At 26.5% G+C, this 26,279-nt stretch overlaps 2 protein-coding genes and 1 long non-coding RNA gene across 3 annotated transcripts; 1 reads left to right on the top strand and 2 right to left on the bottom strand.

Annotated features, from left to right (window-relative positions):
• Positions 1-498: 498 nt before the first annotated feature.
• LOC108337009 (uncharacterized) lies at positions 499-1,105 on the bottom strand. Its single transcript, XM_017573446.1, has 2 exons — positions 1,061-1,105; positions 499-963 (listed from the first exon to the last, which is right to left on the bottom strand). The coding sequence occupies exons 1-2, from the start codon at positions 1,103-1,105 to the stop codon at positions 499-501; spliced, it is 510 nt and encodes a 169-aa protein (XP_017428935.1).
• Positions 1,106-2,689: 1,584 nt separating this feature from the next.
• LOC108337897 (uncharacterized) lies at positions 2,690-4,845 on the bottom strand. Its single transcript, XR_001832957.2, has 3 exons — positions 4,722-4,845; positions 4,496-4,573; positions 2,690-2,835 (listed from the first exon to the last, which is right to left on the bottom strand). It is a non-coding gene; the product is annotated as an uncharacterized LOC108337897 (long non-coding RNA).
• Positions 4,846-14,658: 9,813 nt separating this feature from the next.
• On the top strand, positions 14,659-16,721 carry LOC108337461 (homeobox-leucine zipper protein HAT9). The gene is made up of 3 exons (XM_017573992.2): positions 14,659-15,276; positions 15,417-15,496; positions 16,149-16,721. The coding sequence occupies exons 1-3, from the start codon at positions 14,731-14,733 to the stop codon at positions 16,465-16,467; spliced, it is 945 nt and encodes a 314-aa protein (XP_017429481.1). The 5' UTR covers positions 14,659-14,730; the 3' UTR covers positions 16,468-16,721.
• The last annotated feature ends 9,558 nt before the right edge of the window (positions 16,722-26,279 follow it).

Genomic DNA, 26,279 nt, shown 5'->3' with positions numbered 1-26,279 from the left:
CGCTTGGATTAAGAACACCTTTTCACTAGAAACCGTTCAGTTTGAAGAAAGAAACCTTTCAGTTTCTTCACAATCCATAGCATCTGAAGATCGTTCGGTTTCTTCACCAACTTTACCAGAAGACCGTTTGATTTCTCCATCATTTACATCTGATCGGTCAAAAGGTGACAACCGTTCGGTTGTGCACATCAAAATAACATGGTCAGACTCTGAATCACATGCGTCTTGAACAAGATTCGCTGCCTCATCATTCTTGGTGTTATTCGCCGCTTCGTTGTGCCATCATTCCGCAGCGTAATGCCCAAACTTGTTGCACGTGTAACATTGAACATTTTTCTTGTTGAAATTCTTTCTGCCTCTGCCTCTCGACTGTCTTCCACCTCTTTTGTTTCGCTCTTTTTGTTCACAGTCGTTAACCTCCGTGTGTTCAAAAGAGAAGTTTACATTTCTACCACTCGTTCGGCCACCGCATGTCTGTCCTCTGCCTCTTCCAGCTCCTCAGCTCCTGAAACTTTGAACATTTCTGGCTTGCAGCGCTTGGTTTGTGCTCTGTGTAGCACTCTTCTCTGCAGTCTTTCTCTCAATCAAACGCTGCTCATGCGCTGCAAGAGAGTTATGTAGTTCTTCCACTCTCATCGTTTCTAGGTCTTTGCTTTCTTCTACAGCCACAACGATGTAGTCATACTGGGGTGTCAATGTTCTTAAAATTTTCTCGACAATCTTCTTTTCTTTAACAATCTTGTCACAAGCCCGCATTGCATTTACCACGATCTGAATCCTTCCAACGTATTCTTCAATCGTTTCTTGCTCTCTCATACTCAAGAGCTCATATTGCCTTTGCAGGGATTGTAATATGACCTTCTTAACTTTTCCAAAATTTCCATATCCCTCTTGCAGTATGTCCCAGACTTCCTTGGCCGAGACTGCTTTCAATACCTTCTGAAAGATCGCCGCAGAGACGCACTGGTGCAACAATATACGTGCCTTGCAGTCCAGTTTCTTGTTTTCTTTATAGGCTTTTTTCACTTCTTCCGAATCCCCCTTGAAGGTTTTTGAAAACCTTTTTTGACAACTTCATCGACTTCTTGGAAACCCAAGATGCCATCCATCTTCACACACCAATCATCATAGTTCTTACCATCGAACACTGGTAAGTTGCTTTAAATCATCATGCCATCACTTCTCCACGAAACTCTTCTTTAGTCGACTTTGAACGTTAAGACTCCACCGGATTTCGCAACCTGTTGCTCCGGATACCACTGTTAACGTATAGTGGTGTGTGTGGATGCAACAGTGAACGAATTATGCAGAGAGAGTTAGAAGAAAGTAAGTGCACCACGTGATATGAGAACTGAGGTAAATTTTCATTCAAATGAATATAGACCTTATATAAAGGTATAATACAGCAACAACATTAAAACAAAAAGTAAACTAACTATACTTTAAGTTATATCAGTTTGAATTATTTACAATAAATTCATATTCTGACTTGGAAATCACACTAATTAGCTTTATCACAAAAAGAAAACTTCACTTGTTCAACCACCTATCATAAGTAAACCTATTTTATGGGCATTTAAATGAATATATATATATATATATATATATATATATATATATATATATATATATATATATATATATATTTTGATGTTACCATTAGTTTTGTGTGTAAACTAACTTTATGGTTTATTAAATTTTAACTTCATCTTAGATATTTTTAATCAGATTTATATAAAAAAAACTAGTAATATATTAAATATTTAAGATTTGTATATTTTTCAATTGAGTTTCTAGTGGTTGATTTTATCTTCAGGAAATGTTTTCACATGAAGAATAAAAAAATTATTTAATTAAGCTTTAAATTTCTTCGTTTAAAAATTTTCAGTTGAATTTCTATTAAACGATTTTGTTTTATTCATTTTTGAATTACGTTCCTGCAGTTTGATTAGAACGACAACTAGACTAACATGATTGCTACTTTTGTATAGTTATTGTACGTGTCTTCACAACAAAAATTAAAATTAATTTAATTGAGTTTTAAGTATTTTATAAATTTGAATATTTTTAATTGAGTTTTTATTAAAAGTTTATTTTATTAAATATTTAGGATATTTATATTGTTAATTGAGTCTATATTATTAATGAATTACGTGATGATTTGATTCTTCAATCTCAGATAAAACACTATGAACTTGGATAATAAAAAATAGTTTTTCAACTCTAATTATTTTTACCAAAAGACATCAATTTTGTGTCTCCACATGGTTCATTTGTTTTTTTTTACTAGTACTTACTTTATAAAATAAAGAAATAACATTTTTCATAAAGATAATTAGGGATTTAAAATTTTACTTTTCTTTGTCATTCACCTTCATGTTGTTACATTAGGTACTACGAAATCAAACAGTCACATTATCCTAATTGATAAAAAGAAAAAACCAATTAAAAATATAAATATTTTAAATACTTAGTAAAATAATTTTTTTAGTAGAAATTAAATGAAATTATTTAAATTTATGAAAAATTTAGAACTTAATTAGATCAATTTTCTTTTTCATGTGATTACAAAAAGTGAACATGTGACATCCCCATAATATACGACATGCATATATAATAAAGACGTCATTCGGTTATAATATTGGAAAGCGGTTAGAGACATATAACAGACTATATTGGTTACAGTCATTCAAAATAAAATCAGAGTTGATCTCTTAAACATAAAGGACCACTGTGAATTATCATCAGAATAATACTACTAATCAAGATCCTAGACATACTAAGCTGCATCATCACCTTCTTCCAATGCTTGCTCCACAGACACCTCTTTTTCATCTGCTCACATCCAATTTAGGATGATCATTGCAACAGGAAACATACCCAAACAAAGCACGAACACACAAGCAAGGGTAAGCTAGTTTCACAAGAAAGCATACTATATTAAAGTAAACAATTCATCAAATAAATACTTTAATCCAAGCAAGTTAAACCATACAAAGGAACATGTCATAAACTAGACTTGACTCGTCCGGACTTAGAATGATAGTCGAGCTATGGCGGGTCCTGCACTCGTGGTGACTTATGAAACTTGGGTTCCCCACCCTGCCACACTCACGAGGTTAGCCTGTTTCGGGCCTTGAGGCATACTGGAAGGCCCCAAGACTAAGTAAGACCTCTTGCTACTCCTCACCACATGGATTAATCCCTCTACTTGAGTATGATTAGCTATTGGAGTTTCAGAATGACCCCCAAGACTGAGCTCCTACTTTCATTCTAAAACACTAAGGATCTCACCAAGAGATCCTACACAGATGGAACTTGATTTACAACTTGGATCATACTTTCATCACTTTGTAATCATATACTTTCTGCCACAATCAACATATACACAATCTCAACAATATACATTACTCACCACTCACAAATTATAAAAATAACATCTCCACAATTGAATCTAAGTTAATCAATACCAAGAACCAAACAGCTCCAACTAACCCATAACAGCTCATAAAATGCATCAATTTATACATACCTACAAGTAATATAATTATTGATTAACAGTCACGTTTCAATATAAGAAACAACTATCCTTACTTTATTATATATATATATATATATATATATATATATATATATATATATATATATATATATATATATATATATATATATATATATATATATATATATATATATATATATATATATATATATATGATACTTAACGTTATAAATATATATTTTTATATTATATTAAATATATATATATATATATATATATATATATATATATATTTATTTATTTATATATGGATCCTTACTTTAAATTTCAAACACACAGTGACTGATTTCCTAAAATTATAATTTACTAGAAATTAACACATGATAACTTTATGCATCTACAATCAACTTGTTTTATTTTATTTTCATCCTAGTAGAGATCTTTCTTTACCCCAATTGGTCACCGGAGAGGACTCAGATGTCTGAACGCATCAAACTCACCTTCGATGCCGGCACATATGACTAGTCACAACTGACTGGACCAGGCCACCTCTATGATCAGGGATGTGCCAACTCAGGTTTTTAAGGTTCCTCTATCCTACCAACAAAGAAAGGCTCTCAACAATTAACAATTAATTTATTTAAATTATCTACCATGTTCTCTTATGCTCTAAATCTGAAATGCCTAATTTTAATATTTTCACTTCCTCTTACAGCAACCTCAAACAGTACCTGTACATCTATTTAATACCCATATACATGCTATTACAGAACCTTACTCCAGACCTTCCAACAAGATCAATTTCAGCCAAAAAAACTCATTCAAAACAGATTAAATTCATCACATCACAACATGCACAATTTCACAGTTTCAGTTATAACACCCAATACAATAAAAGTCATAAAACAGTTTCACAAGAGCACACCAGTTCAACATTCATATGCATATATTTTTATAAAATAAATTCATACAAAAATAATTAGCTCCCCTTACCTTAGTGGTTACAAGCACAACACTCTTTAGAGGAAACCCCAAAACAGTACTCTTGCACAGAAGCAAGTTCAACAGGATCTACAAAACGTCAAATTGGGTACAGAGACATCTCTTAGAGTTAGAATAGATAGAGAATCTAGAGAGGAAAACCATTGACTACATGCAACTAGAAAATTGCATGCCCTAGGTTCAAAGGAAAAAGGGGAAACAGAAAAAGATAACTTACCCGTCCAAAACGAAAATCTAATCGGATGAAGGGAAAGCTCTCAACTCCGTGAACGAAAGCACACTACCTATTTGAAATTTCAACGGTGAGAAGCGGTGGAAAAGTAGAGAGAAGTCAGAGCAAGAATAAGAAAATGAAGCTAAACTTAGAGAGAGAAAGAGGAACTGGATGAAGAACTTAAAGCTGGAAAATGAGACCTCTTCTAAGGTCCTAGTGTCCTTAGCTTCTTGGGTCAGGCTGCAGGACCCAATAGCCTTACATTTTCAGACTCTCACAGAACAATCATATAATCTTAAGTGACAACAAAATTAAACAATAAATATTCAATTAAAAAATATATACAAATTTTAGATATTTAATCAAATATTTTTTTTCCAACAATAACTTAATTAAAAATACTTAAGTTTACGAAACTAAAAGCCTTTCTTTTTCAAAAATGTAATTGAATATTTTTAAGCGATTTTTTTTTTTCTTAACTGCATTTTTAATCTATAAAACTTAAATATGAGATGTTTGATTTTTCAATATTAAGCGTAACTTAATTATTGGTAAAATGCTAAAATCAAATAACAATAGAAACCCAATTAAAAATATTTAAAATTTTTATATATTTAATAAAACAAAAACTTTTAATAAAAATTCAATTAAAAATACTGACTTATATTTACGAGATGCTAAAAACTTAATTACACAAACTTTAAATATTTGTGTAAATGATACTATCCTTTTGAATTAATTCAAAACTACACAAAATGTATTATATATGAAATTCATATATTCTTAAGCAATTTAGATTGGACAAAATAATGGATAGTCGTTTTTAATAATTATATTGTTGATACAAAGTATTTATTAATTCTCTTATATTTTTTTTCATAAGGTAATTCAGCATTTTTAAACGAATTTTTCTTCTTAAGTAAATTTTTAATCTATAAAACTATTAAATTCGAGATTTTATTTAAGGAGATTGAAGTGAATTTCATTATAACATTTTATCACCGGTCTTGTTTATTGCTATGGCTTCAGTGAATTTACTAATGGATATTTGTTGGGTGTGAACATCACTCTTTACTATCAAACATTAATATATATATATATATATATATATATATATATATATATATATATATATATATATATATATAAAATGAATTAGACTTTAAATTTTAAATATAAAAATTTTATTTGTATTTTTTTTTCTAAACCTCATATCGAGTAGAGATAAAATAAATTTATAACAATAAATAAATAAAAACCTCAATTAATAATATAATTTTATGAAATTGAGTTAGACTTAAAATTTATTTTTTAATATGATATCAGAGTAATTGATTAATGTATATCATGACAAAGTTTCTTATTTGTTGAGGTGTTCCACTTAATATCAATAAAAATAAAATCAAATTATAATATATAATTGAATGCAAATTTCACAATACAAATTAATTTTATAACATTGAGTTAGACTTAAAATGTATTTCGTAACCTATTTAAAAAATTATTACTTATTTCAATAAAAGAAATCATTATAAATTCTTTACAATTTTTTGAACTAAGCAAAAGCTAAACATAAACTAAAAGCTACCTTTTTTTAAGTAACTTTGAGCTCATTTTAGATATAAATGGATGGGAAAGTAAAAATTATGATAAAAGAACTATTTAATAAAAAATACATTTTGTAACCCGTAAGATTAAATAGTTTATATTTTTAGAATAATTTATTTTTAGTCTAAACAAATTCAACCAATCAAATTATAAGAAAATCTTTAAACATCAATCAGGAGACAAATATAATTAGTCACAATAACTAAAATTGATTATTATTTAAAGATTTTTTTTAGTATCATCAAACTTTCTTCTACACTGTTGTGAAAAATACTATATATGTATGTCATCTATTTTATCTCGACCGAGACCATTAAAAAATAAAAAAATTATTTTGACTTAATCTATATAGATAATCTCTTTAAGGTTAATTATCATATTAGAGATATTTTTTATTTTAAAATTTGAAATGGATTTTACAATTTTATCTTTAAAAAATATCTTGAAACTAATATATTTAAATTATATTTAATTTCGACTGACAGCTCCCTTTGTGGGGATGTCTCTCAGCTCAAACCATCAACTCCTTTTGTTTCTTTTGAAGTGGTATCCCATCATCTCTCTCCACCATTTAGATATTCTCATGTCAACAATTATATAACTATAAGACTAAAAAAACACATTAACATTATAGATGTGAATGTATGCAAGCATGTCTTTTCTTCATTTATACAATTTCTTTTCATATTTTTATTTGTATTTTATTTTGTTGAAGAAGACATTGCAATAACAACTTTGTTTTAAATTACTGTTATTAGTGTCGGTCAAACGGACGTAAATTAAATTATTATAAAAATATTTTTATTTATTATAAAAAAATTAAAATTAAATTAAATTATTGTTGACTTGATCATATTTAAATAAAAGATAATTTAAAATTAGTAATGAATTACAGTTACATTTAGTATATGTTAAATCAATTCTATTAACATCTATCTCTAAAATTCGATAATACTAACTTAACTTTCATACTTTTAATATCCCTTGTTTATGTGACATAAGTTAGACACTAATTTCTTATTAATGTCAGTTTGTATTTATTTACGTAGGCTTTTGACTAAGTTTAATAATTTTTATTTGTGGTCTTTATTATTGTTCTTGCTTTTATTGCATAGATTTACGTTGTTATGTTTGTGGTTAAAATACAATTTTCAAATAAGGTGAGAAAATCTTTAGTTTGAGTGTGACTTAGAGGTTTGCCTGAGTGTGACTCTAGATGTTTTTTAAATACATAATATGATTCCTAAATTTATGATACAAATTAATTAAATGCACGGAACATTATCATATCCACAAGATTTTCAAGTCATACATTTTTAGAGAAGAAAATGTTAATACAATAGACAAACTAATTAAAAAAAAACTACAATTTTATAACTCAATAAATAAATAAATATATGTATTTATTTAAAAAAGAATTAGAATAGATAAAATTTCATAGGTCTAATTCAGAACCATCCGAAAAAATAAAATCTTTTCTATCTTAAGGATATATCAAGAGATAAATAATTGTCCGAATTTATAACTCTTTAAGACTTTAAAAGAGTTTTATGAGATGAAAATCTTATGTACAATTTTCTAATAGAAATGATAAAAGTAGTCTCACCAATTAGGATTTTCTAATAGTTTAAGGACACTTAATATAATTGATATATATATATATATATATATATATATATATATATATATATATATATATATATATATATATATATATATATATATATAGTCTAAATATGGTTTTTGAAAATAGAATTTGTGGTATCAACTTGTAGATTTCTTAATCTTTCTAATATTTTCGTGAACAAAACATGAAAGATTACCTTTCTATTTAAACCTATTTTTTTCTTCCTTTTATATATATATATATATATATATATATATATATATATATATATATTATAGAAAATTTAGATTGTAATAGCAATTCTTTGCCTAGTGTCACTTTTATAATAAGGTTATGTGGTGGATGTCCCTAACTATATAGAATTAGGCAATAAACAGTATGAAACATGTGTAGTAATGACATATATTTTTGAAGTGGCATCTTACTAAGTGGACCATTGTATTGGATCTCTCCACTGAAAACTTATACCCTAAAATAAATATATAAGTAGCTTCAAAAGTAATTCAAGATGGAATCTTACATTATAAATTGCTTTCATCTAACTCAACTCTACGATAAGAGTAATCGATTCACTCTAGTTTGATTGCATATATAATATTTCTTGTATTTTTAAAAACTATAGTTGTGACAAAATAAGATTAAATTAAATATACCATTGAACTAAATTTCCACAAGTTCTTTTTTTGTTTTTTTAAAGAAATTTATATTCAATATTTTATATTTCAAAACTTACTAAAAAAACATTACAGTAAATTTTACTTAAATTATACACTGAGACTTGGTTTTTTATAACTTATTTGTTTTAAAACATTAAAATATTTTTTTTTCATTACACGTCCCTTGTTTTAAAGTTTTAGAATACTACACTTAAAATTTGTTATTATGATAATTAAAAAAAAAAAATCACAGAGAAGATTGTTATAATTTATTCTACATATTAAATTGATTCAAAATAAAAGTACTCATTTTTCTCTTCAAACTCTAGCGGATCTTACGTTCTATTGAATCCTTTAAATTCCTATTTATTTTAAATCATGAACTGTTTGAATAAAAATCTAACCTCAACTGTTTAAATAAAGTTGAAATTCTAAAGGATTCAAAATGAGTAGAATTATTATAATATAATAAAATGGTTAAAAAAACTTTAGGAATTATAATTTAATACAATTTAAACTACAAGAAAGGTACTTATTTTTTATTTAAAATATAATGTAAAGTTCTATGAGTAATTTTGTAGAAAACTTACATTAATGTATTCCTCCTCGTGATGTATGGATGAATGAGCACTTTCTGGGATATTTCTTTGAAACTTCACTAATAATTTATTTATGAAAAATTAAAACTAAATTTTTGAACCGGAGTTAATTTTAATTAAGGGATACTTTTTTCGTTCTTAAATATAAAATAAAATATATTTTATATATAGTCTAAATATACATGAATCTTGATTAATTTTAACTTATATTAATCTTATCTCTAATTTAATTAAAATGTCAGTTTTAATTTCTCTCTCGATTTAGTTTAATGTAAGGTTTATTTTAAACAAATTTAGTTTAAAAATATTTATTGATTAGTGTGGATTTTTTTTTCTTAAATTGGAAGGGGTAATAGTCATTTTTCTTTTTTGAAAAGAAAAGTTTTTTTATCCAATGATATTAGCAGATTTTACATTTAAAGTTATATACAAATGGAAAGAATTAATGACTAGAATCACATGTATGAAAATTTTGTTGACATTCAATTAGTTGCAATTTTCATGCTTATATGTTAGAGTGGAAAGGTCGAAAATCTACACGATTCTTTATCTTATTGGCTAAGTAAATGAGACATTTTAGTATTATTTTTCTAAAAAAATGTTCAGTGAAGTTAATTAATGAAGCTTTTGTAACCAGCCAATTGGATCACACGCTAAGTCAACAACATCAATTCTCAATAACTTTGTCTTGTCAGCTTTTCTTTTTGTTTTTATTTTTATTTTTTATAATCATAGTATTGTCAAATATTTGGTATCTTTATAAATCCTGTTATTAGCTTTTCTTCTAAAATACTTTATTTTCATTGAAAAAGAAAATCTTTATAATGAAAAAAAAAACCAAGGGGAGTTAAATTTCAAAATGGTACGTAGTTGCAACTTAGCATTTAATTTTTAAATATATTTTTAGTTAATTCAAATTTATTAAATCGTGAAATAATGGCTCTTTCTCATCTTACTAATCAAATTTTACCTATAAAATTTTAAAATTAATTAACAAAGTTTGTGCCGTAAAAGATGAGTTATTAATATTTATATACATATATCTATTATATACCCGATCACATACGATGAAAAAATTATATATTAATGACATTTTCAATTTTACTTAAAATACATACCTATCTATTATACAAAATGAAATATCATTTTGGACAAGTTACATAATTCGAAGGAATACTTTTGACATGTAACAAATCTTCAATTTTTTCTTAAAGAATTTACAAAGAAAAACATATTATTATTCAAATTTTGATAACATCTATATATTATACAAAATAAAGTAATATTTTAGACACGCGGCACAATTTGAAAAAAAAATACTTTCAACACGTGACATATCTTCAATTTTTTTGTTAAAAAATTTAAAAAGAAAAAAAATTATTATTCAAGCTTTGATAAGATTTTTATAAATGATTTAGTGGTATTATTCAATTCCTTCCAACTCTTAGAATTGTAGTTATTATTATTATTATTATTAACTTATTGTTGTTATTATTGTTATTATTATTATTAGTATTAGTTTATTGTTGTTATTATTGCTATTATTAGTGTTGTTATTATTAATATTGTTATTATTAATATTGTTATTATTAATATTGTTATTAGTATTAGTATTACTATTAACACCAAATTCATGTTTTTATTTTGTATTTTATAATATGTCTATATTTTACTTTAATATAGAAAAAGTAATATTAATATAATATTATTTATTTTTTATTAATTTTTTATAATAAAAAGAGTCCATAACTAATTATTTAATTTATAATAATAGTAATATTTTTTTATTATTGTTATTATTTTTAATATTGTTATTATTATTTTTTATTTTATTAATAGAAGTATAATTATTTATTATAATTATTAATACTATAGATATTATTATTATTATTATTACTATTGATATTAACATTAACATTGTCATTAACTTTATTATCATTAACATTTTTACTATTATTATTATTACAATTTTATTATTATTATGATTATTATTAATGACAAATAGTTCCTATATCATAAATTTACGAAAAAAAAAACACAAACTAAAACATTTTATTTAATATAATATTTAAATAAAAAGTCTAATTCAAAATTTTAATTATATAATTATACAACACTAATAACGTTAATTTTATAATTTAACACAAATAAATTCATATAAATGTTATTTTAGTATTATTATTTATTATAATTATTAATAGTATATATTTTATTATTAATATTATTAGTATTATTATTAACGTACGTTTCTCTAGCTTTCTTGGTCATAAGTCAGTTGATTTTTTAATTTGCAAAATATGTTCCCATTTTCCGAGTATCTGCCCTATGTAACCTATAAACACTACAAATTTTTCAGGTCAACTCAAAAATACTAAGGTTACAAGTTATTTTATATGTATCACACAAGTTAGTAAGGAGACAAGTAAACTCTAACGATATTTTTAACAGGTAACTTTTAAAAGACTACTCTTAAATTCCAACTATTCTCCGATTTTCATTAGACGATATGTCTTTAGAACGCTCATAGTATCTAAGGGGGTTATCAGTCTAGTAAAAGGGAAACTTTTTTGTTGTCGTTAACATTATAAAAATGTGAACAACCAACTAGGTTCCCCATTATCGTGAAGAACCCATTCTTAAACTTCTTAAAAGTCTAAGAGTAAACACCTAATAAACATGTACTCGGTCTGCTCACCAAGGATAATCAGGTAATGGGATCCCTTAGCCGTGTTAAGTAAAAAAGGAGAAAACACTTAAGTGAAGGAGATAAATAAAGAACATATCATACTAGTCTAAAAGCCTGAAGGCAACCCCAATTATTTGGATGAAGTTGTGTTGGCACAACATTCAGAAGTTTAAGAACACCCATGATAAACTCATCAAAGGGTAACCAGACATGCAGTTGAAGGAAAAAGAATTCCTCCTCATACCCCTCTCGGTCATGGCAGACATTATCAATGACACTCACCCTTCTAAGTGAGACTATATCCTCATACACTCATTTCTCAAACACATAAATGCTACTCAATCAAGAATTAAAAATTCTAGGCTACCTAAATTTGGAAAATTGAGTTCTAACTAAAGATCTACAATTCATCCCCTTCCCTTTTAGGTATTTGGGAGTCTTAATAATCACCTTCATTTCCACCCACATGGTGGGAAGATGATGCGTACAATGACATTGAGATTCGGCATACTATTACTACTAATATTCAACTCCTCTTTAGAACTCATATTTGACCCGCTACAAGAGATACCTTTTGAGCAATAAACTCTTAAAGTATTTCACTCTTCTCACAAAATATCGACAATAGAGTAATTTCTCAGAGCTTGGTACTTAAATGTGGCAAATGAGACTCCTATTTAACAAAATTCGTGACCTTTAACCTTTTCACCCTTTACCCTCAACCATTAAGATCTCTTCACATCTGAAAGTTAAGGGTTATGACTATGCTCTTTCCAAGCATTGCATAATTTCTTGTGTAAAATAACATTCCCATACCTCTTCAACCCCTTTACCACCTCACATTTGTTTCTTCATCATTATAACCTCTTCGTTGCTACGAATTCTCAAGACTCGGGGCTACTATACCTATAAGGTTATATATCCAAAGATACAAATTTTCTTTGGAAGACTCACTATTAAGTACTAATTTAATTATCGACAAACAAAAAACTGAAGGTCATCTCCTAATACATGATACATTGAAGCTCTTTACTAGTCTTGAACATGTAATATGTAAAGCTTGGAGGCTGGTGTACTGTGTATGACTGAGTACTTCTCGACGATATCAGTATAAAACTTGTCCTGGGACGAGTACATGTCAGACTACTGAATCAAAAATGTACTCAGTCCATTCCTATTCGACTAGTACAACATCAGACAAGATACTTAGTCACTATAGTCCATATGGTTACGATGATTCAAAAGCTAACAAGTAACAGTAAGTATAAATAGTATATTTCACGAAGTATGTTAAGTACGTTTCATTAGTTCATATTTATTGCTTGCTAACATGAGAAACTAACTTGAAAGTCAAAGTGTTTTCTACAACCACAACACTCTTTCATCTTAAAAAAAATAAATACTCAAATAGAGGACCAGTACTTTAAAGACTGAAGGTTGAAAACAATCAAAGAATCTCTAAATATTTTTACAAAATATGTAAAAATACTTTACATTAATTTTAAATGTCACTCATTGAACATTCCATCAACTAAGTCATAATTTAAACCAAATATATATATATAAAAGAAATTATTTTATAAAAAAATATCTCTGAAAAAGTAAATAGTGTAAAAGTATTGAATATATTTTATAAATTATTTTAAAGTTCTTTTCACATTTGTTCCTTTTTTCTTCTAACTTTTGTGATAAACTATAGTTGACCTTATGAGTTTTTACACAATGTAGAAATCTAACGGAGATTCCCCATTACATGAATATAAAAAGCAGAGTAATTAATCACTACATCAACCTATCAAATTCTTACTACGTATTTGCAAATACATAATTCATATATATATATATATATATATATATATATATATATATATATATATATATATATATATATATATATAACTTAATCATATTCTTTCTATCCTTTAGGTATCACAACTACGTAATTTGATTCTTCAGTTTCTAATTATACTATGGAATCTAACCCTTTAAATATTGCAATTTGTGTTATTTTAATCCTTATATTAACATTTAGATTTTTACTGTAAAATTCAGTAACTTAACACTCGATATAATAACATCATAATTCACGAGTTACACTTACACTAATTAAAAATTTAATTTTTCAACTATCATAAACATGAGGTAGTAAAAGTAAAATCAAAACTTAGCAACATATGACTGGACACCACATCACGTCACAACCTCATATGATTTAAAAAAAGAAATTAACAAAGAATAACAGAATATTAAAAAAGAAAAACAACAACAAAATCACCTTGCAATAATACTTAGAAAATCCGATTTGTTCATTGAAATCTAAATATACGAAATCACATAATCAAAAGTTGAATTAAAATCTAGTTTGAAAGATAAAAAGCATTTTAAAGGAATAAAAAAAAAAGAAAAGTAGGCGAAATAAAAAACCCAGGAAGAAAAGTAGAAAAGTGAAAAGGTTAAAAGAGAAAAAAATATTCTCTCCATGAAATATGCTCCATATTGTGCGTGCTATCCACTTTCCACGTGATTCCACGTATACTACATACCATATACACTTCATCATGATTCAATTCCTTGTTATTTTGCAGAACATGTCCTTCTTCAAAAGAAGATGGAGGAGTCATTAACTTTCCCATGGTCAACTTATGAGCCAAAAAGCACACAAAAAGGAAACTAATTTCACTAATTTCATATTAATTTTCCAGAATATAATAACCTCATTTCTTGCCTAATAATAAACAAGCAAATTAGACCCCACAAATGCACAAACCCAATCATAATAAATGCTCTTCATTCACACAATCTCACACCCTCTTTTACAACTCTCTTTCATCTATATATGTTCACAACACTACAACCTCTGCAACAATCAAACCCTTCAACACTTTCCACCTTAACAATTCATCATATCATGAGTTTTGATGAAACACCAAACACAGGACTTGGTCTTGGCCTTGGTCTTGGTCTTGTTACCTTCCATGATCAATCAGATAACTGCATGAAGAGTGATGCCCACAACATCAGAAGGGTGGAGAATCCATCAGACTGTAACAAGACATACCCTTCACTTACTTTAGGACCACCAGAAGATGATGATCATGATGAAGTGAAAAATGATCGACCAAGTTCAAAGACAGAGTCCTATGAATATTTTCGGGCACAGGTTTCTTCTCCCAGTGTGGTTTCTTCATTTTCCAACTCCTCTAGCATCAAGAGGGAGCGAGATCAGGCCACCGGAGAAGAATTTGATGTAGACCTAGAGAACGTTCAAACAAGGGTAGCAGATGCTGACGAAGATGGTAACCCCAGAAAGAAACTTAGACTCACCAAAGAACAATCAGCAATCTTGGAAGAAACCTTCAGAGAACATTCTACTCTCAATCCGGTACGTACTTATACACTAATCATGGAAAATAATAATATGATCGATATCTAATCATAATTTTGTTTGATTCTCTAATTTAGTTTTAGATCTTTAATGATCACTAATTAAATTTTTGATTCCCTTTGTGGTTTTTTCCTCAGAAGCAAAAGCAAGAATTGGCAATGAAGCTGAATCTGCGAACCAGACAAGTAGAAGTGTGGTTTCAGAACAGGAGAGCCAGGTAATTTTTACTGCTACCCTATTTTGCTTTTCTTTACCATGTTTCTCTGTAATTAGACCTAAGTCTTTATAAGAAAACTAAATAAAAATATTTGAACAGTAATTTAAAGAAAAATTTTAGAGGAAATTTAAAGAAAATGGATCAAGTTAGACCAGCAGAAATTTAAAGAAAATTATTTCTCTTTTCTCGTTTATTATATATATATATATATATATAGTAGAGGAAATATCAAATTATTCTTAGAATAATAGTTTTATTTTTTATATTTCATCTTCTTTTAATCTAATCGCAAAGTAATTTTTTATGAAAAGAAAAAAAGTGAATTGTTAATTTTTAGAGTGACTTGATCTCTTTAGATCTCTCTCTCTCTGTGTGTGTATATATATAAAGAAAAGGGATAAGTTACTTGTAAATTAATTTTATGAAAGTTATTTCCTACTTTAGTATGTTTTAATATGTAATTGTTGTTAGAAAAAAAGAATAATTGTAAGTAACTTGGTCCCTTGTATATGTAATGTAAGTAATAGCATTTTAGTGAAGTTTATGAAATACTATTGAAGCAATAATATATTTACATTATTGATTAACAGAAAAATGAGTGGATAATGATTAATTAAAAAGGTTGTAATAAGATATATAATTTGATGCACAGGACAAAGCTAAAACAAACTGAGTCAGATTGTGATCTATTGAAGAAGTGTTGTGACAGTCTGACAGAAGAAAACAAGAGGTTGCAAAAGGAGGTTGAAGAACTAAAGTCAATGCAAGCAATTTCAGTGCCTCTTTACATGCAGATTCCAGCAGCCACACTTTCCCTATGCCCTTCTTGTGAGAGAATTTGTGATAGTAAAAGTGATGATGAAAATACCAACAACAATACTTCTTCATTGCTTTTTCCTTCAAAAACACATCATAATCACTTTTACAAAAGTAACTATCCTTTCTCCCACTCTTCGTCTGCAGCATGCTAAGCTCTCTGTCTTTCAAGATCAATGCTATTCATCAAGTAATTATTACTATATATACTTTCATAATTAATTACTTAGAATGTAATTAAATATATATAGCTGATTAATTTAGAGATCAATCCCAACCACATGCTTTCTTCTAATGTATGCACGTGGTTAATTATATATATATATATAGTAGCTAGAAAGAAAAATTCATATAGACATTTTCTATTTGTTGTAATTTAATTATATATATATATATATGTAACATATTATATTTATGGTGTATGCTTACATTATATATGACCAACAATGAAAGCCTATCATATATATGGATCAATCATCGTATTGAATGGTAAGAACTGTTTGCTTACGAGGAGAGGCAGTGGAATAATCTAAAATAGTGCAAGAACGACAATCTTAAACGCAAGTTGCTTTAAAGATGTTTCCGTACAAGTCTGTCATCTTATTTCATGATTTCTTTTATTTATTTAAATAAATAATTATAAGAGTTTGATCTTATCTTTAATGTATTCATTTGTTTAGGAGAACGCATAATGTATTGTTAGTATTTCTAAAAGGCTATAATAGTATAAAGAGCAATTTGTTTTATATTTTTACGTTTCGATATAAGTATCTAGAAAATAAGAAATACAATAACCATAGTATTTTCTTTATAAATAATTATTAATAGGTGAAAATTATTTTTCATATATAAAAAAATATTTGATACATATTTTTTTATAATATTATAATATAATACATGTGTCATTCTTTTACTGATTTATTATTTATTTATTATCATACTAATGTATTTTAAACTTAATAAAAAATAATATGTATATTGTATTAAAATATTGTAAAGAAAAACATATCATTCTCCATCACATATATATATATATATATATATATATATATATATATATATATATATATATATATAATACTTTATTGATATATTATGAATATATGTATACCAGTAAAGTAGAGAACATAATTGCCTTTATATGGATGTAAAAAAGGTTGGCTCTGGATTTTACTACTATAGTGCTGATAATAGATGGAAAAAGCACAATGAAGGCCTAAATTATGAAGAGGGGTGACGGAAAAAGAGAATGAACTTGAAGGTAGATGCTGATAAAATATATTAACCGTGCATGCAATACTTTTTTAAGAGGGTATGATAGTTAAGTTTAAATTATACCTTTTTAAAAGTTTCGTATAAATACTATTTTGGTTTCACTTTTTATTCAGTTTTTCTAATATCGTTTTAAATTTTCTTTTTTTCAATCAAATCTTAATTTTGGTTAATTTATTTAATTAAGTATTTTAAAGCTGTTTAAATAATTAACTGCAACTGTGTATGTTATATAGGTTAGTTTGTAGTTTTTTGTTATTTTCTAAAATTTATTTTATTTTTTATTGAATAAATTATCCACGTATTAAATTAATATTGTATTATGTCTTATATTCAATTTAATTTTAATTTTTGTTAATGTTATTTAATTTAGTTTTAACTTTTTTTAAAATGAAAAAGTTTTATCCCTTTTATTAAAATTTATATTTTTATTAATTAATATTTCTAAAATTATTCTTAAACCAACTCTAATAATTATATTATAATAATATAGTTAAAGTTAGTTTAAAATATAATGAATAATTTCAAAAATATTAAAAATCACGTGATCATATTAAATTTATGTTTTATTTTAAAATGATCATCCAACTTAAACTGTGAAGTTTGAAAAAAAAATGAAGTCTAATGTTTTACTGATTGTTCTTTATTTTTAAGTTACATTTGTTATATTTCCTTAAATTCGAATGTGTATATTAAGAAAAGTGTTTAACATTGATTTATTATTTTAAGTTTAGTTATATTATCACCTCATTATTTTTTTCATTTTAAATTTTTTATTATTTTTTAGTTTATTTTCATTATATTTTAAACCAATTCTAACTATATTATTATAATATAATTATTTTTTAAAAATAGTTTCGGAAATACTAACTAATAAAAATGTTAATTTTAATAAAAATATAAAGATAACATTATATACAAATTAAATTTGGTCTGAAAATGGATCAAATTGTTTTATTTTAAAAAACATTGAAACTTAATTAAACAAAATTAACAAAAATGGAAACTGAATTATATAAAACATGACACGTGTACTGATTAACACATAACATTGACATTAACATGTGATACTAACTTTGTCATATAACAATGAAACATAGCATTGAAAGTGACCTGTGACACTAACATTGTCACATGACACTACTACTATCACATGACACGATGTTGATTTAACTCGTAGACAAATTTATAAGAAGTTTTTTTTTCTTTTAAATGATATTAATTTGGTCAGAAATTTATAATAAAATTGTTTTTTCTTTTATCTATATCAACTTGGTACAGAAAAGAAAATGAAAATTCAAAAAATATAAATTTAAAACTAATCCATAATTATATGATTTTTTAAGGAATGTCTTAAAGTTTGTTGTAACGCTGAAATTTAGAAAAATAATAACGTTGTTTCGGCACAAACGTATTAAAAGCTTTAAGAAGGAAGTAGTAAAATTACATTATCATTTAAGAAAAGTTACACCAAGCACATTTATTATAAACTAATTAGAAGTTAAATAAAGAAATATATCACTAAATAAAAGACATAATTTTACGTAAGTTGTAACCTAGCGTGCGTTGGGATGAATGAAAAAGTGAAAGCAGTGGGAAGTTATTGAATTGATTATTCAATCTATACAATGCCATGTGTAGGAAATCCATTAAACCAATCTACCAAGTTCTAGTGCACACATGAAATTTTATTTTGGTACCCTTCAACAAAGTGAATTATTTTAAAAACTATATTATTTTACACATTTGTGATTTAAGTGCTTAGAGACCAAATCAAATTATTAGTAAACTTTATAATTTGGTAATTCTTTACTCAAAAACCAAAATGAAGTGCATTTTCATCTTTAAATATATTTAGCAATATTTAAATTTAAGTAAAACATGCTAGCTTTCATCACCAAACTTGTGCAAACAAAGGATAATATAGTTAACTCACTTCCAAGACATGACATCGTTGAGCAACACAAATTAGTGGAATATTAGGATGTTTGGAAGAGTTTTTTATTTTTTATTTTATTTTTTGTTTCGTAAGAGAGATCATAAACTGGAAAAAGATGTCACTAATTTTACTAAGAGAGCAATATTATATTGGAATTATTATCAAAGATTCACTCAGTAAGAGTATTTGTAAATATGGTTTTACATGTGAAAACTGTTTTTGAGATAAATATATTCCTGAATACGATTACTCTGATTTAATGAAGCAGTGGTAGAACGAAACAAAATCACAAATAGATTTATCTTACAATATTGGAAAGAGTGTAAGAAAATTTACTTGAGCTTATGGAATAATTTATTATTGCTACAATTTTTTATTATAAACATGTGGGTTAATTTTTATCTTAAAAAGTACGTTTATAAGCCGTAAATTTAAGTTTTGAGATTATATAAAGTCGTTTCTTTTTACTAGGACAATATGAAAAAAAAAATTGCAACTTACCATGATGAGGTCATCATAATGAGTAATAATAATGAAGTTGTAGTAGAATTAAAATGTTAAGACTTTTGGAGATGGATATGATTGGCTTGACGGTGGTGATGCCTCCTCCATTAAATATTTAGTGATGTTGTGGGTCCTTAGACATGGTGTGGTCCCATGTATTCTTCCTGGTCTTAACACATAATTGTTGGATTAGACTTCTACAATTTCAAAACATTTTCACGACAATTTTTTAAGGTGATATGAAGATCCTAAACTTTAGTTACCGACTCTTTTTGTTACTTGTCTCATGTTTGAGGTGGCTCGAGTAATAGTTTGTTAGGTTTGATTATTGTTCTTTGTGTCATGTTTGGCCACAAAAGAGGGAGTTATAAAGAAAAGTTTCTCAAATTTTTTGTAGTTATTGGTTGGTCTTTTTCGAGAAAGGAAGGGTGAGGTGTATTCTAGTATTGTGTTTCCCTTTTTCAATCTTAAAATAGATTCTATTTTCGTGTTTGTTCAAGATTGAAATTTCATTATAATTTAAATTTCACATATGAGAAAGTTGAATAATATAAAAAAGAAAATTTATAAATATTTTAATAATTTTAATTGGAAGTAATGTTAAATTATTTTTGAGGGTTGGACCTAAGTTTCATTAATGATGTATCTTCTTAATTATTTTTTTTTGAAAAATCCAATATCATAGTCAAATATTCATCTTGATGATTGATTCAAATAAGTTCCTATATTAAAGGTTTCCCGATAAAATTAAACAAATATGTTTTATTAAAATTAATGACATTATAAATAAAAAGAGGTATTTGGGATTTAAATTTTTTTTTCCTCGAATAGATGTACTAATGTGAAGGACTTACATGATGGAGAGTGGTTGGAAATGCAAGTGTGAGTAATTTCTACAAGTAGAAATAAAAAATTTGAGCAACATATGAGAAAAAGAAAACCTACAAATCTAATACCTTAAGGTTTTGAGTTAGAGATATGTTAATTACTTATGTGAGTTAAACTTATGTATCATTAATTTTGGGTCAAAATACATGGTTGGTCCTCGAATTTGTTCAAAAATCCAGGAAAGTCCTCATATTTTGATTGATATTAATTGAGTTCTTATTTCAAAAAATGTGATGTAATTTGGTCAATTTTGTTAATACTTTACTAACATCTTTAGATATGTGTTACATGATCAAAGATTTGTCACAGTTCGTCATCTTTTCTGAATTTTTCTTATTGTAATATTTTTTTAATTTCTTTATCACGTGTGAAGTTAGTATAGTGTCCTATGATAATGACACTATGATGTGATAATGATAGTGCCACATGTCACTATCAGTACCAAGTTTCATTGTCTAAATCTCAATTTAGTCCATGTATTTCTTATTTTGAATTAATTCAGTCCCAAATTTTTTTAAAATTTGAGTAATTTCGTCATTTTCCAAACTGAAACTAAATTTAACTTTTATATAAATGTTATAATGACATTTTTATTAAAATCGATAATTTTATTAAATATTTTTAATATTTTTAAATTTATTTAAATTTATATTTAACAATAAACTTTATTTAAATTTTGTATGACATTTTAAATATACATATTTTAAATTGTTATAAAATTGTTTTAAAATTTTACATTTCAATTTATAAAATTATTATTTTTAAATCCTGGAACAAATTCTTACTCATAATATCTTGGAACACTATTTAAAACGAAAAAAAAGTTGACATTATTGAGTAAAAAGGATTACATCCATTCATTTTCTAAAATTACGAACCAAAATGTATCAAAGTATCGAATATAGATGAAGACGAATTTTGCATATACGTTTAGGAACAAAAGATATATTTAATCATTATTTTAATTATCATTACATGTTAAAATATTTCTCATATTGTTAACTATTTGACAAATATATCAAATCGTACAAGTAATAAAAATTTTGTTTTTCCAAGGGATTTGCGTTTGTTTAGATAATTATGATTACTTATTAATTTAAGCTATGAGTATGAACATTAAGAAAATTATAGGCAAGTTTAAAACCTTTATGTGAAAATATTAATCTCTTTGATATTCAAACACAAGATTACATTAAGAAAAGATGTCTATAATGACCAAGAACTTTAGTCTGTGTTTGGAACAAAAGCTCTTGGTTGTTCTATCTATGTATATGTTCCAAAAAAATTTCCAATGATTAGATACCACCTAAAAAGCATAGATATTTCATCATGCACATGAATAATAAAGATAATACAAGAGTAATGAAAGATATTCTGTTGCATAGAAAAAGCTACAAGGAGTTTAGGTACATTACATCCAACTCCAATGAAATGGACTTTAGTTACTCTTATACATCTAGAACATAAAACATGGTTAAAATGGTGGAATGGATGAAGAAAGATGAAGTCTTTGATCCTTAGAAGTGCATCAGCCCGTATCTTAAGTCTCAACCACGTTCCTGCATCGAAAAGTACTATTTTCTTCAGCTCTTGACATTTTAATCGTTTTCCAAAAAGTGTTTTCTCACTGGGTGAAAATATCCTCTCATTGGGCAAAAGATAACTTATCTGAAACATTAGATTGCTCCACTCGTTGAGCCACAAGGCTTTCTTACTGAATTAGTGTCCATTGGTTTCGTTGGACAAGGGATTCCTATTGTTGGGCAAGAGACTCCTGACTACACCTCTATATTATTCTCTAATCTTTCCTTTTTCTATAAAATAATCCACATACAGAAAAATTATATCTATCTATGAAAAATATATACAAATCCTACATTTCATGAAATCAACATAAAACACATTATATAAAGAGAAAAAAGAGGTTCTGATAAGTGTGAATGATATGTATTATCACTTATCAACTTCCCTAAACCAAAAGGAAAATTAAGGCCAACTTGATAAAAAAAGAGAAGCATATGATATCTAATCATACTATTCTTGTCATAAATCAGAGTTAAGATGGTAGGACATGGTGCTTCTATGAAAACAAATCCTAAAACCCATAATAAGATGTGACTACTAGAGAAAAGAACCATTAAAGCTCACAAAATGTTAGTGTTTCACTCAACACAAAAGTGTTTATGAAAACTCGACCTCAGCATGTCATAAACTACTTCATCAACTTTTTCATATCATCTCATTCACATAACTTGATTTAGATAAAAAGGTCTTCCAAAAGTTGTAGCTTGGCTTGGCTAGAAGAAACATGATTCTTCATGGATTCAAAGACCTCACTTAAGAATAGGAGAACAAATATATGCATAAGTCATTCACCAAGATCCTTTATCCCTATATACAAAATAGTCCCTCATATTCCTCTCATAACTCAAGCCCTTTTTCATTTCATACAACCTTTTATTTTTATTTTTCTTTTCTTTTGTTGTCTCTCTATTTTATTTTTTAAGAGTTTTTGGGAGATGTTCAAACATTAGTATTTTGGGTGTGGGAGTCGAGGTCAAATGTCAAATGTCTTTTGAGTTACTAGTGGTCTGAATGCTCATCCTCGTGCTACCGTTCATCCTTGTTGTTTTCCCGTTATACTTGAAAGTTACCTGCAAAAAGTACTTTGATGCAATAAAGATTCGACAGCTCAAGCAATTAATGTGTATTAAAGCCAATCACATATCTTTTTACCTCAAACTTATATTTATAGATTTTAGAATGGGCATTTGATTAGGGACGACCTAATTGTGGTCCAATTGATAATAATCGTACTTTGTTATAAATTGATCACTATTAGAAGTAATTTCTCCATATATAGGTTGACCATTCGGCCTATTAGTGTCATACAGTCTTAGGAATAATGTGTGGTCATGTTCATGGCATAATTAACTGTTTGCACCGTCCGGTCCACGATTGATCGGACTGTCATACAGTGCAATTACAATTAATGATTCCGAACCAATTCACTCCTTACTCTCTCAATCATTTTTTTCCTCCAAACTTAATCCTGAATCATACCGTCATCAATATAGTACTTATTCTCCTCTTCTAGGATGTGGGACATGAATGTTTTTTTTACGGGATCAGGGGTTACAAAACAAATCATCAAGGCTAAAAAAGGTTCATAAAAGATTCAATATAAATACATCTAGACTCCTGGCAGCAACTCTCTATTATGCTCCAATCTTTTATTTTTCTACAAAATAATTCACATAAAAAAATGTATTTACCTATAAATAATATATACAAATTATATCTCTTTTTATGAAAGCAACACAAAACATATTATATAAAAACAAAAACAAAAATTCTATGAATAATAAATAATTATCACACTTATTAATAATTTAAATAAGTGCTTTTAAGCCGATAAACTTTTATTTTTTCAAAAAAACATATTAACGAAATGAAAGAAATAAAAAATATGAAGTTTTATTTTGTGATAAAATAAAGAATAATGGCGTGCCAAACATGAACGATGCAACATCCTTGTTCCAAAAGGAAGAGATTGTTGTAATTTTGGAGTGTTTGGGTCCCCTCAATTGTGATTATTATTACGTGGAGTTAGGTGTGCTTGGACTATGCATTTGTAAACTTGTGTTAGATTATGGACCAAAAATATGCGAGAACAATGGTTGTCATTACAAGTATTTATCATATTGGCTAACATTATCTTTCTTCATTCAACACCTAATGAGTTTTCTCTCTTTAATAAAATATTATATTCCACTTTTATTAATGGAAGAGACCCTTTAAGAAAAATAGTCACATTTTTTTCTCAAAGATTATTCATCAATGAAGTTAATGAAATTTTTATAGTAATAGGTTATACAACAAAATCATTTTCGCTGATTGAAATATTGAAAGGAATGGAAAATAGCTAATTTAAAAAGAAGACAAATATTCTTCTATTATTATTTTTTCCTTCTTAAAACTTTTATCTTACTTCATCTTTAAAATTTAATTCGAATTTGGAATATATATATATATATATATATATATATATATATATATATATATATATATATATATATATATATATATATATATATATATATATATATATATATATATATATATATATTCCAAAACAACAAACACGGATTGTTTTGGTGATGCGGAATTGCATTTTAATGATTAAATGTTTGGAAGTTTAGTGGCGCTAATAATCTTTATAAATATATCTTAATTCAATATCAAAATAAGTTATATTAACTCCTTCAAATACTTTTTAAAAAAATAAATAACAAACTTTTGCATATTAATTTAATGAATAACCCTCCAATGTGTATTTAAAATACTTTTCGTTTTAACTCTGAGATTAAGTATAATAAATTTGTCTTAAAAAAGGACTTTGACTGAAAGTATTCTTTTGGGATGAATTATTTGAAGTTATTATTTTCTTACAGATAAATTTGGCTTTTCAAAACTATTAAAATGTCAATATTAAATATGTTTTTATTCTCTAGTGGATCAGATAATGTTTTACTTTGTTAGAAGCGTTTGATTTTGTCTCTAATTTAGTTGATCTTGTATTATTATTGTTTATATATCATCACAACAAATATAATAAAATTCTAATTTTTGTATAAATTTGATTATTTTTAATTAAATTTTTATTAAAATTGTGAACTTTTTTATATTTTCATTGAGTTCCTATTATTCTTTAAGAAAATGCGATTACTGTTTCAAATACAATATCATAATCTTACATAATAAAAAAAATTAATTCTTGAACCTTAATTACTTTTAGTAAATATAACATTATTTTGTATCTCTACATTTAATTTTGTTTAATTATTCGCTTAAATATAAAAAGTTGTCATTCTTAATAAATATAATTAAGATTCTAAATCATACATTGCTTGATAACAAAATCAAATTATAAAAAACCAATTTATATATATATATATATATATATATATATATATATATATATATATATATATATATATATATTTCGTTGATAAAAGAGTGATAAATTTCTTACTTGAATCTCGTGTCCAACATTTTCTCTTTATCTTCATTTTTTCTAAAAATAACAATGTGTCCTTTTTTATCTTTATTTTTTCATCTCCAAAAATGGAACCATGACAAAACCTATAACATCTCGTGGATTTTTCCACATGGCCACAACCCGCGACACCTCAAACCACCAATAGCGATGCAGATTGAAGCTCTACCAAACGTCGACAGCTATTACATTAGTACTAGTCAGAGATCGTGAGTAGATCGCACACCATGCACTTGCCGGAGAGCTTCCATCGTGCCACTGACACAAATGCAGATTCATGTGCTTCAGCACCATTTGAATAGTAC

Source organism: Vigna angularis, chromosome 7 (assembly GCF_016808095.1).
Source record: "Vigna angularis cultivar LongXiaoDou No.4 chromosome 7, ASM1680809v1, whole genome shotgun sequence".
Classification (NCBI taxonomy): domain Eukaryota; kingdom Viridiplantae; phylum Streptophyta; class Magnoliopsida; order Fabales; family Fabaceae; genus Vigna; species Vigna angularis.
Note: the sequence above shows the minus strand (reverse complement) of the source record. Positions and strands in the feature narration are given on the sequence as shown.